At 45.0% G+C, this 17,846-nt stretch overlaps 1 protein-coding gene across 2 annotated transcripts in view; it reads right to left on the reverse strand.

The window, feature by feature from the left end:
* The window catches only part of IGF1R (insulin like growth factor 1 receptor), a 290,959-nt gene that overhangs the window by 223,569 nt on the left and 49,544 nt on the right, over window positions 1-17,846 (reverse strand). For both annotated transcript variants that reach the window (XM_023651179.2, XM_070267776.1), the window contains exon 2: window positions 15,028-15,573. In XM_023651179.2, coding sequence (XP_023506947.1) covers window positions 15,028-15,573 — 546 coding nt within the window. The remainder of the gene's footprint in view (window positions 1-15,027; window positions 15,574-17,846) is intronic.

Consider the following 17,846-nt stretch of genomic DNA (forward strand, 5'->3'; position numbering starts at 1 on the left):
GTTAACAGCATACATTAAAAAAAAATCTAAATGGTTTCATAACGTAGATATTGAGAGTCTTTCCACAATGTGAAATGAAGACTTCTGACAAGACTTTAATGACTGTTATCCAATATCTTCCAGGCCTGGGGATTTTCGCTTCTCCCCCTTATCACAGAGGTTGCTCAGAAAGCAGTACCTATCACGATCCATCCTAAATGGAAATGTCCTACTCAAACACCTTCACTTTTATGGTCTGTAATCCAAGTCACTCTATGAGCAGGCAGAAAAACCCCAGCTGGCTTCAGAACTCCCTCATCTTTCCATTACTTCAAACGACAACCTTTTCCCACTACTTTATCTTTGCATTAAGTATCAGGAGCTGAAAGATGTAATCAATTTAATATTTCTTTCTGCCCATTTGCATTACTTATTTGTTTCAGCAGATCCTCTTTGCCACAAATCCTTCCTTTGCCCATTCATGTCTGCATACTTAACATACACTTAATATTTCTCTAGGCCAAAGATCATACTCTGAGTTTTTCTTTGACTGGAGAACAGAAGAGACAAGGAGAGAGGGAGGATGTCTGGAATCCCTTTGTTCTCGTAGACAATTCCAGAGAACAATTCTCAATAAATTATAAAAAGCTTAAATCAGCACCCCCACATTTCAGATCCAAAGTAGGGGAAGAAAAGGAGAAGGAACTAAAATGTACTGAGCCTGTTCTGGTTTCAAGCACTGTCAGATACTTTACTGACCTTATATCACAAAACTTACTTGGTGGCCCTGGTGGTGGAACAGGGAGTCCAACTCAGACGTGGACCACAGGTCCACATTTCATAAAAATCATGATGTGAGTAATGGACCAAAAGTCCACCAAGTCCTCTGAGGGCAAGAATCACACCTTCTACTTCTTACCTCCTACAGCACCTGGAGGACAAGTTCTGGATTCGACTTAGGATCCTCCCATCCAGACAAGCAGGAAGCCTGCAGAGGAGTCCCAGCTCCTAGTCCTATTGCATGCCTACAGACCCCTGCACAGGCCACTTCTCTGTTCCTCCAAGCCTGGACATCTGGGGAGTGCCAAGCCATCAGGGAGGGGTTTTATTTTTATTTATTGATTTATTTATCAGAGATAAAGTAGAAACCATCAGCTTCCCCCCACCACCCCTGCCTCATCCATCCAACAGCAAATGCACCACCTTCTGGGACAGAGCTCAACAAGTCTTTTCCCCCCCCCCCAGACACAAAGCTCTGGGGGTTGTTAGATATAAATGATATGTAAGCCAAACAGGCTTGGGGATAGATGGGGACAGGGGAGGGGCCACTGGTGGGGACCTCAATCACCGTTCAGACTTCTGTTTTTATGAAATAATACATTCTACATTCCAAATGCCTTGCAAAGTTTTGGAGTGCAACCCATTCACAAGTTGAGGGCCATGTATACAATGCTAGGCAAACAGTATTGAGCAAGTGTGGACATTCTTAGTGAAAGGCCTCAATTTCACTTGACGCAAATATCCTTTCCATGCAAAGCTCCAAATATAGAAATCTCCTCCCTCTCAGCTCTTAGCACTTGTTGCCTCTCCTCCTCTTTTGGCAAAAATTGAGGAGTGCTTTCTCACATGGCATAAATTGTCTCTCTCTCTTTTGGAATGTCACGTGTTTTTACCTTATCTCACAACAAAATCATAAGTTTCCTTCATCTCATATTGCCTAGCATGGAAATTGCACAAAATAGGCTGACCAATGGAAACAATGGAAATTCTGGCTAACCAGTGTGAAAACCTGCACAGACACATCAAGACCTAACTTGGGTGTTACTTACAATTCAAACCTCTTCACCATTCTCCCTTACCACAAGAACGATACGGACATAATGTATTCTTTCACTTCATTAGTGACACTGGATTTATATGAACAAGAATGGTATGGAGGAATAGGAGACCCAGAATCATTCACAACTCAGCAGAGGTTAAGAATCACCCAAACCATGTATGTGTACACATACCCTCTCTCACACCTTCACTCAATCGCTCTTGGACTCTACTGCTATTTAGTTGGTTTTATTCATTCCAGCTACAACCCTTTGGTCACCCAGAAATATTTTATGGATCCTTTTATAAAACGCCTGTACCTATCAGGGCTGGGACTAGAGTGAGGCAAGATGGGTGCCAAAGGTGCAAAATTCAAACAGGTGCTTGCTCTCACACTTGCGCTACCACAGTAAGGACTAGGAGTCCCAGGCACCTCCCTTCCCTCACCCCAGCCTCTCACTCTTCATGAGAACCAGACTGCTCACGCTACACAGGGTCAAGCCCATACGGGAGATGGATTGGTACAGAATATCACCTCCACGGGCCCCCGTTTGGCTGTGAGGGTAGAGAACCAAAATTTATAAACAGGGCACAAGTCCTAACCCACAAGTGGTTTATCATCTCTTTAGAGCAAGAGACAAATGACAAGTAAGCAAGTCTTCTGAAGTGACTGATAGAGTACGGTCACGCACAGCTTCACGACGGAGACACATTCTGAGAAATGCATTGTTAGATGACTTCATCATTGTGTGAACATCATAGAGTGTATTTACACAAACCTAGATGGTATAACCTACCGCACACCAAGGCTATACGGTATAGCCCATTGTTCTTGGGCTACACACCTGGTTAGCACGTTACTGTACTGAATACCACAGGCAATTCTAACACTACGGTATTTATGTATCTAAACATATCTGAACACAGAAAAGGCACAGTAAAAATATGGTATAAAAGATAAAAATAGCATACCTGTATGGGGCACTTACATGAATGGAGCTTGCAGGACTAGAAGTTGCTCTGGGTGAGTCAGTGAGTGAGTGGTGAGTGAAGGTGAAGTCCTAGCACATTACTGCACACAGCTGTAGACTTGATAAACACTATACACTTCGGCTACACTAAATTTATTTTTAAAATTTTTCTTTCTGCAATAATAAATTAACTTTAGCTTACTGTAACTTTTTTACTTTATAAACTTTTTAATTTTTTCTTTTTGATTCTTTTGTAATAACACTTAGCTTAAAACACAAACACATTGTAGAGCTGAACAAAACTATTTTCTTTCTTTATTTCTTTATCTTTATTCTATAAGCTTTTTCTAATTTTAAAATTTTTCAGTTTTTTTTTTTTTTACTTTTTAAACTTTTCTGTAAAGAATTAAGACACAAACACACACACTGGCACAAGGTCAGGATCAACAGTATCACTGCCTTCCACCGCCACATCACATCCCACTGGAAGGTCTTCAAGGGCAAATAACATGCACGGAGTTGTCATCTCCTATGATAACAATGCCTTCCTCTGGAATACCTCCTGGAGGACCCAAAGGTCTGTCTACACCTTCAGCGTGATCACAAACATGTGAGTAATGTGTTGCATTCCATCATTACAACGACTACGACGTCACTAGGCAACAGGAGTTTTTCAGCTCCATCATAATTTTATGGGACCACTGTTGTATATGTAGTTGACTGAAACATCATTATACGGAACATGACTATACAGAGAGAAATGATCACAGACCAAAGAATCCAGAACGGCTCACTACCAGCACATGAGTGACTGACATTTGGAGAGGTCTCATGGAAGAGCAGACTCGAGCCAAGCCATGAACTAGTAGATAAGGGTTAAGGACAGACCATGCGGAGCATAGCCTCAGCAGTCCATGTTTGCTCTCGCTGAAAGTCGCCATGCATACCTACCACAGCCAGATTGCCCAGGACTAAAATGCACAGCAAAACACACCCAACTCTCAAACTACGGAGAAAGGATTTTAATTTCACTATGATCAATCCAAAAATGCTTCTGAGTCCAAAGTACCTCAGCAGTATCATGGTAGACATCAGTCACTTGCCATGATAACAGGAAACTATTGCTGGGCTATCAGCTTGCTTAGAGACTGGATGAGGGAAAGCTTACTTTCGTTGAAAAGAATGATTTAAATGAATTTAAATTTGTTCAACATAATTGCATTACATTGGTGTTTCTTGAAATACTTATGAATAATTCACTTTGGTAACAGCAAAAGTCAGACCAGAAAAAGTCACTTCAAAGATACAAGATTTAACAGAAATCCTACTGAATTTCCTACTCTCAATGCTTTCTCTAGCCACTTTTATTTCTTTCTACCCTATCGGACACTTCCCCAGCCTCCTATCCAACATCTGCTACCACTGGGTGAGCTTGTCGGAGCCTGTGAAACACAACCACCTCCTGGGAGTCCACAGCCCACCCTTCTAGAACCACTCTCCGAGCCTGTCCCCAAGGGTAGGGCCCATCCAAAAGAGGCCAACTGCTTCATGACACTGCAAGTCTATAACGTCTGTTTTCATTCTCTAGCAGTGTTTACTGAAAGCCAGTGCTAGTGGATTCATCCTAGGTCCTCAATACCCCAACCTGCAACAATAAATCTCAGAGCTGGAAGGAAACTCAGGGCTCACAGGGTTCAAAAGATGAGGAGACCAAGGAGCAGGGAGGGTAAGTGGCTGGCTTCGGGCCACTCAGCCAACCGTAGGGGGAGACGTCTGGTCAGTGCCTTCTGCAATAAATGATGATAATCGTGTGTACGCAATTTTCATGCAAATTCCCTCTGATCGTGAGACAGGGCTGCCCCCTTCTTCTTCTTATCATTTGATTACCCAGCCACCTGCCTCTCCAGCCTGGCCTCGGACCAGAAGGCACCGATGAGAGGTTTGCATTTATTTTGATATAGTGGAGGAATTTGAGATTGGACTTATAGGAGATTGAGGAGCTGGCATATGAAAGTCCACACTTTACACTTTTAAAAATGCAAGATGTACCCCAGGCTTGTTTACAAAGACAGAATCTGAACTAGCTCACACTAAACCATTCACAAAAACCACTTGTCTTTTATTGATTAGGTGAAGTGGGGTCTGAACACCATCCCAATTACCATTTCTCTCTAATGGCCACTTAAATCCCTTCTCACACATCTTCAGCAGCTCTTTATTTGTACTCTGAGGCTTTCCATGAATTAGGAGAACAGTGCCCAACGAGATAGAGTTACAGTTACCAAATAAACACAGCATAAACCTTCCTGTGGGACCAAATCAAGTTGAGGGTCTGAAGTCACCGAACCCCACAGCATTAACACAAAGTTCAGTGACTCTGTGACTGAAGCCTAAAGGCTTCCTCCACACGGTCGTGGGCAGAAGGTGTGGCAAGGCACTGAGAGCCGTCATCGCTACAGGACCATCAATAAATCTAAAATCAAATTAATCCTGCAAAACAAATTTCTCTTAAAATGGCAGGCCATTAAGTCAGCTTAGCCCATTTTAGCAATAAAAACTGCTTTATTTAAGTACACGCAGAAGTTCACCCTTCTCCCAATCGCCCATCTCTGGCAACCAATGATTTTTCCAAGGAGAGATTTTCCTCAACAAACAAGAAATAGTTATTGAGCTAAAGAGGCATTCTTCCGAGAAAATTATACGTTCTCAGAATTCCATTCATAAGCAAGTATGATGTCAAGATCCTCCAAGCCTCAGCTCCCACAGTGAATCCAAAAGGACAGCCAGAGATGAGGTGGTGGTTGGAGAAGAAGGGACAGGAAATCCAATGATCTCAAAAGATGACACCACGCCACCTAGACCGTGCCACCTAGACAGTGCACGAATTTATAAAAAGAAAGTACGAGATATGCTATGCATCTAGGCTTCTCTCTCTCTCCTTGTGAGTGGAAGAAAGCATGAGGTACATTTTCCACAACCTTGCGTAAAACATGTTCTAAAGCTTCTCTGACACAGTTATTCAAAAGCTTCTAAAACAAGTATCCATGTACTACAAAATAATCCAATCATTTCAAGGTCACTGAGGCAGAGAACAAAAATACATCCCTACAACCTATCTGAGGAATAGTCTAAGAACCTAAGAATATCATCTACTTAGCCAAGTGTAAGGCACCATTCAGAGGTCAGGAAATCAGAATGGAAACATCGCACTAAGGTACACCCCAGAAACAGAGTTAGCTTCTTCTGGACCTTGGGATCAGACTAGTTTCCATTTGTTTCTGTGTTACCACTAATACCCTTTTAGGGGGGAAAAAAATCCTACTTGGAACACTACGGCTGCCCAGGAAGTGTTTCTAATAATACCAACCCTCATCTTGACTTTCACTGCATTGTATTTGCTTCACAACTCTTTTCTTTTCCCCCCCTTTTTACCACTAAGCCCAACTCCCTGGTCTCAGCAGCTGCTAAAAACCATCCAAGCACTTTGCATCTATCCGGAAATCCAGGATGGCAGCCTCAGTTCATAGATATGCTGCCAAGGGCAGATGTATGCACGTCACAGCTGGGCCCTCCTCCTCAGGGGTCCCTGGGCCCAGACTACTCAAGGCCTGGGGGCCAGGCAGCCTCGGTCCCACATGCAGGGCAGCCAAGCTCCACAGCCACAGGCCTGCATACATGGGCTCCAGCAACTGCAACCTCACCAACTTCATCCAAATCCCTCCATTAGGAGTTGTGAAAACAAATTACGGGCAGCTACATGCTGGGTCAGTCTGCACAGCTTTGCTACACAAGGCTATGAGTTATCAGGCAACACAGAGTCCCCAGACACGCTGCCTCTGTTCCCGTCCCACGTGGATTCCGTGAAAAATGGCATGAAGAAAGGAGAGAGGACTGGGTGGTTGTGACTGAGGGAAAGAAACAAAAAGCAACTTCTGTTCAGTAATGAGATGAAACAGAAGCGGGGCTTCCGGGAGAGGGCCTGACATTCCTGCACAACATTTTCCCACCCACCTGATCCCCTAGAAAGGAAGGAAGATCTAAGGGAGGACAGAGAGAGCCAGTGTTTGTTTCCTGCACTGGGAGTAAGACGAGGAAAATAAAACAAAACACCACAACAGAAGAGGCCGGGTGGGAGAATAAAGAGGTATGCGTGTGCACATGCGCGCATGCACACACACTCGCGCAAGCGCGTACACACACACACACACAGAGCTAGAAACACCCAAAGAAGAGAATAAACAGGCACATGCTCCATCCTGGAGCAGATGGTTGGCTACCTTTACCATGTGAGAACTACAGTTGTCACAAATAAAAATGTACATCCTTGTTATTTTTACCAAAAATTGTGCCCACTCTGTAACCACTTTACCGCTCTCCGCAAAAAAAAAAAAAAAAAAAAACACATTTAAAAAGGATAATATTTAATGTCAGTATGAAACAAGAATCTTGTTGATATTTTTAAAATTCTTCCCACCACCATGTTGCAGGCAGAATAAATTCATACGGTTTGATAACCAAATACATCGAGTCTACATGTAACTATAGAGGCCCCACTGGCATCCTGATATAGACATATGTACCTCATTGAATGTTCTTTACAGATACGGCTTATCTGGACAGACACAAGAATTTGAACAATTTGCATTAAATTAGTAAAAACCACTCCTATACTATGCCATGCTATTTATGATAACTGAATTTTTACAATTTAGAAAAAGCAATGAAGACCATTTAAGATATGGCAGTAAACATACACAGTCAATCCAGCTTAATGCTCAGAATTTCAGATGATCTCAGAATGTGGCTCTTAGATAGTTTACGTTTTAAAAAGAGTAATAGCTGCTACCATTTCCCAAGAACCTACTATGTGCTGAGCAGTCTGTCTGGTTCTGTCCCTGTTCATCCCTGTCTCACAGATGGAAGATGAAGCCTGACAGCCTTGTCCCAGCAGCTGGGAACACACGAGGCTAATAGATAGAACCCTCTCAATTCACTGACTACTCCTAAACCTTTGCTATATGACGCCACTTGTCCACACTGGAATGTAGTTTATAAAAAAAGAAAAAAATTCCGGGCCAGCCCAGTGGCACAGCAGTTAAGTTGCACGTTCTGCTTCGGAGGTCTAGGGTTCACGGGTTTGGATGCCAGGCATGGACCTACACACCACTTGTCAAGCCATGCTGTGGCACGCGTCCCACATATAAAGTAGAGGAAAATGGGCACAGATGTTAGCTCAGGGCTAATCTTCCTCAAAAAAAAAATATCATCCCATTTTGTACAGAATTATATATTCTTGTAAACTTCAACGTTCACATGCCATGATGGTCTACAGGGGAAAATGACACCTTTCAGGTACAGGATCACCTATAAAAGCCTGAAGACCAGTCAAACAGAAGGTGGCAGGCACGTGACGGCAGCTGCAGCCCCCATGGATTCCACAATATTATCAGGGATGGATGTCCTGGGACTATCAGGAGTGAGATCCGGCTGGCTCCATGACACCCTGAGAACTTCAAACAGTGGCCAAGCTGACCCCACAGGAGGAAAATCTTATCTGGATGGTCACTCTTCCCTATGACTCACCCTTTTCCACTGGCCCCAGAAGCCACATCACTCCTTGATCTGAGATGACAAGTGTCTCCCCCAGGTCCTGAGACTGCTCTCTGCTCCTCTGCCTACCACCACAGTGCAGTTCACACAGTTACTGGGGCTCTGCAGTGAGCTATTTTTCGAAAGACTGAGAAGCAAGGCCATTTGGAACTAGACGAAACCCCAGCTCTCAATATAATGTCCAGCTCAAAGTCATATGTTAGCCAGTGCCAGATAGAGACTAGAACCCAGAATGGTCTAGATTTTGGATTCCCACGTGAGGTTCTTTCTTCCAAATAAAAGATCTCTAGACTTCTTAAACCTAGATTCCCAAGTTATCAGGTGATAAACAGATGCCTGTTTAACATCCTGTGTCACAGACAGACAGATAGCATCTCCTGCCCACCAGCCTTCCTGTCTCTTGCTGCCTCCAAGTCAGGGAGAGCATTCCGTCCTAGGATGGTGCACAGAGGCCCTGCCTTGTATAGTCTGAGGCCTTGAATCACACCATGTGCCAGAAGGAGGCATGTTTCCGAGTCATGGCTTCCAGCTCCACCATAAGCCAAACCTAACTTTCGAGCCACCCTATGCACTTGAGTTGAGCAATGCAATCCGGGACAAGATTAGCCACGGGCCCACACGTTCCGCGTCATCTCCACTTTAGTTGAGAATGTCACACTGGCATACACACAAGAAAAGCAAGATAGAAATATTAACGCAACAAAAGAAAGAGGCTTTTTTAGGAGTAGGAAGAAACTAGAACAAGCTCACAAGTAGGCCCAACTGGTGAGACGTGAGGGGACTCCAGATACTTTCCAAATAACTAGCACTCCAATAATCACCCTAAGAGAGCCATTCTGAAAACTTTTTAGTCTCTAAGATAAGATCCTTTTAAAAAACAAACTTCTGAAGGGAACCTAGGAAAGTGACACCTTAATTAGGTGACAATTAGCAAGAGCAAAGCCCTTCGGGAACAAGGCACATGAACTAAGAGATGGGGTAGGCTAAGAGGTGCCCCAGCGAAACATGAACGCGAACTGCTTCACCATCTTGGTAGCAAGATCGATGGTCAGGGAGAACAGAATGCGATCTCCATGCTCGACTATAAAAGGCAGAGAAATGAGGCCCAGGGACATGTGACCCCCTTCTAAATAAAGATCACCCCCACACTGGGAGCAGCTGACCAGAGCAGAGGCCTTCCAGGGGAAGAGAGACAAGCTCCTACAGACAACACAAAGCCAGGCCTGCTCGACTGACCGCCTTCTCCTCCAGGACCCACAAGCCTCTCTCCACACTCCCTGAAAATGCAGATCCCTATCCTGGTCCACCTTAGCAGTCTGGTGGGTCATGGCATGCAGGCACCTGGAGACAGACCACATGGCACTTCACAGAAAGAAATATCTCCTACCAGTAGCTTAAAATTAAAAAAAGAAGGAAGAGGAAGAGAAGAAGTGTTAAGAGGAAACAACGGACATCACATGCATGAGGTCTCAAGGCAAAGAAACTGCACCCCCTCACCTCGCCCCAATCCAGCAGCTGATTTACAAATGCTTAAACAAGTCTCCCACTTTTATCTGATGGGTCAGGTATACTAATCTGTAAGAAAATGAGGAAAGGGAGCAATTCCACTCCACACACTATACTGCCCTTGCAAGGGGTGTCTGATAAACTAGAACACGAGAACCTGTAGGGGAAAAAATATATAGAAGTACCTTTTTTACACCACCTGCCTTCATTCTAAGTCCCTGATCCCATCAGTGAGATGATGATAAAACGTTTTCCTTTTGTCAATAAAGGGAGCCATTTACTGCCTTTTCCCTCGAAGGCTCCAATCTGCTGTTTTCCTGCTTTCTCATTTTGAAGGCAGTGGGAAATGCAACAAACTACAGGACCGCTGTTTCCAATCAATGCCCTTTTAATTGAAATAAGGCTGCACGACCAGCAAAGCCAGCTTCTAACATGGCCAGGCTCACCACCTTCGTGGATTTCCTGGCAAAGACCAGGCCTTCTTAGGGGCTATACAGTGATCTGAGTGGACCACAAGCTGTGCATCCTGACAGGTTAAAAAGTATTTGGAGACTAAGTTTAGCTGTAAGATTTTGTATTTTTTGTAGGGGAGGGGAGAGGTCTACACCTGCAATCAGGTCCCAGAACGCTCCTATGGCAAGCCAACACCAGGTACCACCTCAGCAAATTCACCAGGAGGGCAGGCGAGAGAACCACGCAGGTCCCCTGAGGATTCACCCAGTTCCCTCCCTGGACGTGGGTGGCCTTCAGCAAATAACTGCCATACAAAGTAACAAAGAGCGCCACAGGCCAAGCTTCAACTTTCAAGATGATTTCCTAACTTCCCCATCTTCTTTGGCCTTGAATCATTCCGACCAGGGCAGGAGAGAAAAGAGCCACCATCCACGGTTGACCTTCTCTGCTAGCTAAGAGCTGGAGACAGTTTTGGTGACAGTGCTCCCGGGTGGCAATGACCGTGAAAACTACACAGGAAACATCCGCCTTTCACAATCCTCGAACTCTGTGGCCAGCCAAGGACTGCTGTTACATACACACTGCTCTCTGTTCAAGGGGGAAGATGTATCCTCCTGACAATAAATCTTTCACAAAGCAGGTGCCATGCTCACTCCTGGGGTGACAGCCATGCTCTCCAAGAGCTGGAGGGTACACCCAGAATTTACTCAGCGATGCAAAAAGTGCCACTGCCAGGTGCCACGAGAAAGGCCCACTGGAGTCTGCAGAGTCCTGAAGTTCTCCACCAACAGGTGAGGAGCATGCCGGTAAGTGGCAGCCGCCTGGCCAGCATGAAAGACCACCACAGGCCAAGGACGCTGCAGGCAGAAGGCAGGGAGGCGGCTTGTGGGTGCATGGCCCAGTTTCATGGGGTTTCACAGACTCCTACTGCAGGCTCTCAAACAGGGGAGCCTACTGGTCAGAGAGTGTGTCGGGAAGTTCACTGGGCTGGGGTGGAAAAGCAGGGAGGCCGGAGAGGCCGAGTCACTGAGTGGGCCAAGGGGAAAGCAGAGGCAGGAAGATTAGAGAAACATTTCAGATGCAAAGGGCTTGTGTCCAATTGGAGAAGGAAGTACCCGAGTGACACCCAAGTTTCTGACACGGGAGCTAGTAGAACAAGAACGCCGCCCATGCAGAGAGGGAAGACACAGAAAACAGGAGGCCGGAAGTGAGGAGACAGGGAAGACCCTCAGACACTGACACGCCCACCGCATCTGATAGGAACAAATACGTGGGTCTAGAGCTCACAAAGAGGTCTGGGCTGGAGATGATCTTTGGAAGCCAGATGCAGACGGGAGGATGTTGAAGCACCAGAGGGTGAGATACTCTGGGGGAATAAGGATGGCGAAAAAAGGACCTAGGACGAAACTGTGGTGACCACTAGCTATTAAAGACTGGACCAAGGAAAAGGAGCTGGAAAAGAAACAGCTGCAGAGGTGGGAGGAGAATCAGAAGTGATGTCAGGAGGCAAGGGAGGAGGAATCAAGAGTGCCAAAGGTCTGTGGGCACCAGTTATATTTTTACCGAAAGGAAAAAGCCACACACAATTATTTTAAGGGTCAATCACTTTTTTAGGAATAACTCAAGCCTGCATAAAACCCCCTTCACATCAGTAGTAATTTCCTTAATGGGGCTATCTATGAAGCTGCCTGCCACTGCAGAGTCATGATATAAAAGAGAAAGTTTAAAGAAGAGCGTCAAGTAAAAACTGCATATCAGCACTACATAATTGAGTGTTTCTCCGTTGTGTCAAAAATTTCCCACACGCTCTTGATGTCTCTCTCCAGACGTTCTCCCTACTTCTGTAGCCAGCCCTGTGGAGAATAACTGAATGGAATTTCTTTATGCTTAATCTTTTTAAATGGCCACCTTAATGCTTATGTTGACCTCAAGGGAGACATTCTGTCCGGACTCCACGCCCTTCACCTGGCTCCCTGAATGATTCCTAAGCGACCTGGCTGGAGACGTGTAGGAATATCACGGCACCGCGGTGCTCAGACAGAGAGGTGATGTGGGGACAAACCCAGGGCCTTAGAAGGAATGCTCTAAAGCAGCAATTTCCAATAAAAGTAAGCTGCGAGCCACATCTATAACTTCAAATTTTCTAGTGGCCACACTAAAAAGTAAAAAGAAATAGGTGAAATTCATTTTAGTAACATTTGAATTAATCTAATATGTCCAAAATATTATAATTTCAATATGTAATCGATACCCAAAATATTAAGGAGATATCTTTTCTTTTCCCCATACCACAGCTTTGGAATCCAGTGTGTATTTTACAATGAGAGCAAATGTCAATTTGAACTGGCCACAGTTCAAGTTCTCAATAAGCCACATGCGGCTAGAGGCTACCACACTGGACAGTGCAGGCCTGAAGGGAATCTATGGCAAGGGAAAGAGTTCGAATTCAACTAAAAAATCTCCAAGAAAGCTGTCTATGCTTGAGTTTTCAGGACAAGGTGACGGAAAGACAGTTTCCCTGAATGCTGTTATTAATTTTAAATAAATACTCCAATGTAAAAATCCCAGAAAAACATCAGCAGGACTGAGACAATGGCAGAGGAGAAGGCCGCAGGGTGTGGCCTTGGGAAGCGGGTGGGGTGTCCAGCCAACCGGCCTGTCAGCATCAGCCGTACCAGCACCAGCACGAGGGCCCAATTCCTGACCCCCGTTCCTTTTCAGGATGCTTGACCTCTTTCTCCTTTTAATCTTCCAACAGCCCTATGAGGAAAGCAGGATCTATCCCATTTTGCATATGAACAAACCGAGGGCCTGGCAATTTAAGTTATTTGCTTGTTTCCAGTCATGGCTACTAGACTTAGACCCAGAACTCAGGCCTCGCCCCTGCTCCAGGCTTCTTCAACAGCAGCTGGTCAGAAAGAGCCAAAAATGCACAGTGAGACCAAAGTAAATATCGACTGAATCACTGAACCAGGGCCCACCCAATGACTTTTTAAATAGCACCTCCCTTTTGTACAGAGCTTAGGAATTTTCAAAACATTTTTGCACACGTGTTTGATCACCACTAAGGAATAATGTGAGATTGCCCTAAGGAATATTCTAAAGATGCCCAACTACCACCCAGAAGGGCTGGCTCGTTCAAGGTCACCCAATGTCCTTCTGCTATATCATGAGGTCTCAACTGATGATGCCTTTTTCTTTTAAAATAAAATCTTAAAATGCCAAGACTACTTAAAAATATATTGCTGTTTTCTCAAACCAATGGCTAACCTAAGGACAGGGCACAGTTGGCATCAATCACAAATGTGACTTTAGCACAGTACCTTCCTCCAACCCTAGCCAACGGGGATTCTTCGAGTGGCCTGATGGCATTCTCAGCTCTTTAAAGTCCTGGCTATAGACAATGGGACCCTTCCCTTTCTAATCAAATGTCCACATACACACTGATAGAATGATACAGAGCATGAAAGTATGTGCTGGGTCAAAGACAGCATCCTTTTCCTGCTTCAGCCCTGGCTGGAGAGGAATTGAAACAACAGCTACCTGTGGGGTCTGGCCTTTGATTTGTTTACTTTACACACTTCATGGTTTTGGCAAGCCTACCAATTTGGGATTTCTTGGCTCTTCATGACTAGCTAGAGTACATGGGCTCCTTAGGTCTTTCACTGGGCCAACCATTAAATTATAGCTATTTATAGCCACCACACTGACTTCCAACCAGTGAAGGGAACCTTCCTGGCCAATATACCTAAACATTGCTAAAAGCAGTAAGGCAAAGGTCCAGAGTCACATTTTAATATGAAACAACCTGGCTCTCTCAAGGTATTGATCACAATAAGGCAAGAGTTTGGTTATACTTAAGGGAAAATAAGTATATTGCAGATAAATAAATGAGAAGTTTCAAAATACCACCATCTGACCCCCAAGAGCAGTGAATATATTTCAAAGTGCTTTCACTAAGTGATTTCATAAGATATGCACAACTCTTCAGGAAAGAGGTAGGAAAAAAGAAAAGGAAGCCTGGGGTATACAAACACACTGTGCTACACAGCTACTTGCAAGTAGAGCCTAAAGCTGGGACTCCTGGAAACTGGTCCAGGGCTCTCCCACCTTGGCTAGGTGCTCCATCATAAACTAGGACATCTAAGCATTGTAGCAACATAGTTAAGGACCAAGGATGGGGGGATCACAGGATGAAAGTTAGCTCTTTATAGTTCCTTTATTCAACCATATTTCAAGTGTATTCACGTGAAGGAAGTCCTGCTGTACCAAAAAATATCCTTTCACACAAAGGATGAAAGAGTTGATACACAAGCAGCCCCCAGTTGCCAGGGCTCAGGCACTTCCAAGCCCACCAGGTCACCTTCCTCATCAGAAATTCAAAGCTGAAGGTCAGCAAGGTTCCAGCCCAGAAGTGTGGTGGATTATTTCTAGTATGTGATCAGAATGGTCTTGACAGCAGCCATGATGGCCTCCAGCCATGCCACCATCCTGCATTCAGTGAGTTTTCAGATGCAAAAGAAAGCCAACCAAGACCCCACTTCCACACGGCAGGGGAGCCACCTCCTAAATGCAATATAACCACACCCTCCCAACAGAACGCACACATTCAGAGGAGGAGGAAGGGCAAGGGAGAGAAGGAAGGGAGAGAGAGAAGCAGGAGGAAAGCCACAGGCAGCAGCATTCTTACTTTTCTGGCAGCGATTTGTAGTCCAGCAGCGGTAGTTGTACTCGTTGTTGATGGTGGTCTTCTCGCACAATGGCTTCTCCTCCATTGTCCCTGGACACAGGTCCCCGCATTCTTTTGGGGGTTTGTTTCCCACGATGTAGTTATTGGACACTGCATCCAGGATCAGGGACCAGTCCACCGTGGAGAGGTAACAAAGGTCAGCATTTTTCTCAATCCTGATGGCCCCCCGAGTGATGTTCCTCAGGTTGTAAAGCCCAATATCTTTGAGATTGGTCATCTCGAAGATGACCAGGGCGTAGTTGTAGAAGAGTTTCCAGCCGCGGATGACCGTGAGGTTCGGGAAGAGGTCACCAAGGCTCTCGAGGCCGGCCACGCGGAACAGCAGCAAGTATTCAGTGATGACCGTGAGCTTGGGGAAGCGGTAGCTGCGGTAGTCCTCTGCTTTGGAGATGAGCAGGATGTGGAGGTAGCCCTCGATCACCGTGCAGTTCTCCAGGCGCTTCAGCTGCTGGTAGTCGTTGCGGATGTCGATGCCCGGCCCGCAGACTGGAGGGAGACAAGAGGGCAAGGGGGGACATTCTCAGTTAAAAGGAAATCATTTTGAAAACTAGTTTCAAACCCACAATATAATCAGTTTTCAGGAAACCTATCCTACTAACCCATCCTACTAACGTGCAAACCACAGCTTAGAACCTAGGGTCACAGAGAAGCACATGCGAGAGTCAGGGCTGCAAGGCAGATGCCTCCGCAGCTGCCAGGCTGCACACTTCCCATCCCTCTGCAGAGCGCCAGTGCCCAACACCTGAACAAACAGCTCAGCAGCCAAGGCGCAACAAATCCCTACCACCTCCAGCCTCAAGGACACCAAGCAACAAAGTCTACACTGGAGAGCAGTCACCATGACCTGGAAAATAGGGACCCACAGAAGCACACTCCTTCTGTGCTTCCTGCTATCATCTCACGTGGACCAGGTGGCCTTGTGTTCTCTCCAGCACTGCATGAGAATAGCTAATAAAGGGTAACTTAACAGGAATATCAGAGCATGTGATTTATATGAATAAAAGAGGTTATACAATTCCAACTTTAATAAAGTGTTTCATTAATCAAGAAAGTATGCTTCCCGTAGAAAGGTTAGGTAATAGATGGCAAAAAGAGAGTAAAAATCGTCGATGATCTCAACATCCAAAGACAATCACTGTTCACACCACCTATGCCTATGTTCTCTTTAGAAATAATTTAAGGTAAAGGAAATCAGATAATAAGATAACATTTTCAAACATACTGCCTTCACTTAATATGAACATTTTACCAAGCCAATAAATATCCTTCTACATTATCATTTTAAGAAGGAGATAGTAATTCTAGGGTACGAATATGCACCATGAGTTCTTTTATTTTTTTAAAACAATCCCCTATTGTTGGATATTTAGGTTATCTCCAGTTTTTCACATCATAAACAACAGTCCAATGAACATTCTTGGCAGATATCCACGATTGTTTTCTTAGGATAAATCCCTAGAAGTAGAATTGCTAGGCCAGGCATTTGCAGATTTTAAAGCCTTTTGATAAAATAGCCTCAATACTGGAAAATGTTTTATTTTTAAAATTCTAGGTACGCACGCAAAAAAAACCCCTTGGTTAACGCCCTTTCTTAGAACTTAATAATCCCCAAAACTTTCATTAAAGCTTCTCAGACACAGTGAAGTTTTCTGATTGATGAAATGTATTAATTTGTGAAGCGCCCAAAACGTACGACAATGCAAGAGATTCAGAGAAGCAGTGCCCTGCCCTCTGCAGAGGCTCACGGTGAAGGCCAGGAGATAAGACCTGTGATGAACAACTGTCATACGAGGCAGGAGGCGGTCAGGGGTGTGCATACTCTAAGTCCACTCCAGATGTGAACTGAACTACGCAGGAGAGACGCAGTAGCCTCGGAGCCTCCTTCAGAGAGAGGGTCCTTTCTACTGCAAGGCTGAGGGGAGCTCTGCACATGCACTGGCTCCTGAAGGATGGGAGGGATTTAAAACTGGATATAACATTCCAGAGGTCAGAGAAAAGGCAGAACAAGATATATTCAAGGGACAGCAAATTTGATGGTCCAGGATGCAGAGAAGAGCAGAGGAGATGAATTTGGGAGAGCCCAGGTCATAAAGGATCCGAGGTGGGGATAAGAACCTTCATCTCAGGAATGAGGCCCCTCTCAAGACTCTTGAGTGAGAGAGAAGCCCAAGCAAGGCCTTTTTTGGAGCATTAATCTGATGGTCAAGTGCAAGACAGAATTAAAGTGGAGTAGACAAGGGAAAAGGGAAGAGAAGCTCAACAGGGGTTAAAGCCATGGATGGGAACTGGACCAAGACAGTAGGGGAACAGGGGAATGAGGGGATCCAAGGGCTAAGGAACAGGCAAAGCTTGAGAACCTAGAATTTGAAATTTCTTTTGATCCTATTCCCTCCTTTGACGGATGAGAAAATGAAGCCTCTAAGACAGAGAGGGGAATGGGAGAAACCAGCACTCTGAGAACACCCATGACCAGACAGAGGCTGTGCTAGAAGCTACAGATGCATCATTTTGTTTCAGCTCATGTGAGGCTCTTAACAATACTTCACACTATGTAACATCATCACCACTTTGAAGGCAAGGAAATAAATTTGGAGAAGTCAAGTCATTCATATCAGGTCACGTATCAAAGACGCTGGCGCCTTCAAAGCAAAACTTAACACAGTTTTTGGATAGTCCCAGCTCTCAGCATCCAACTGGTTACCTTCACCCCATTCCAACTAAGATTCTGCCCCAATCGTGATACTGAAGAGCTCTTGGCA

This window comes from Equus caballus, chromosome 1, assembly GCF_041296265.1.
Source record: "Equus caballus isolate H_3958 breed thoroughbred chromosome 1, TB-T2T, whole genome shotgun sequence".
Taxonomy (NCBI): domain Eukaryota; kingdom Metazoa; phylum Chordata; class Mammalia; order Perissodactyla; family Equidae; genus Equus; species Equus caballus.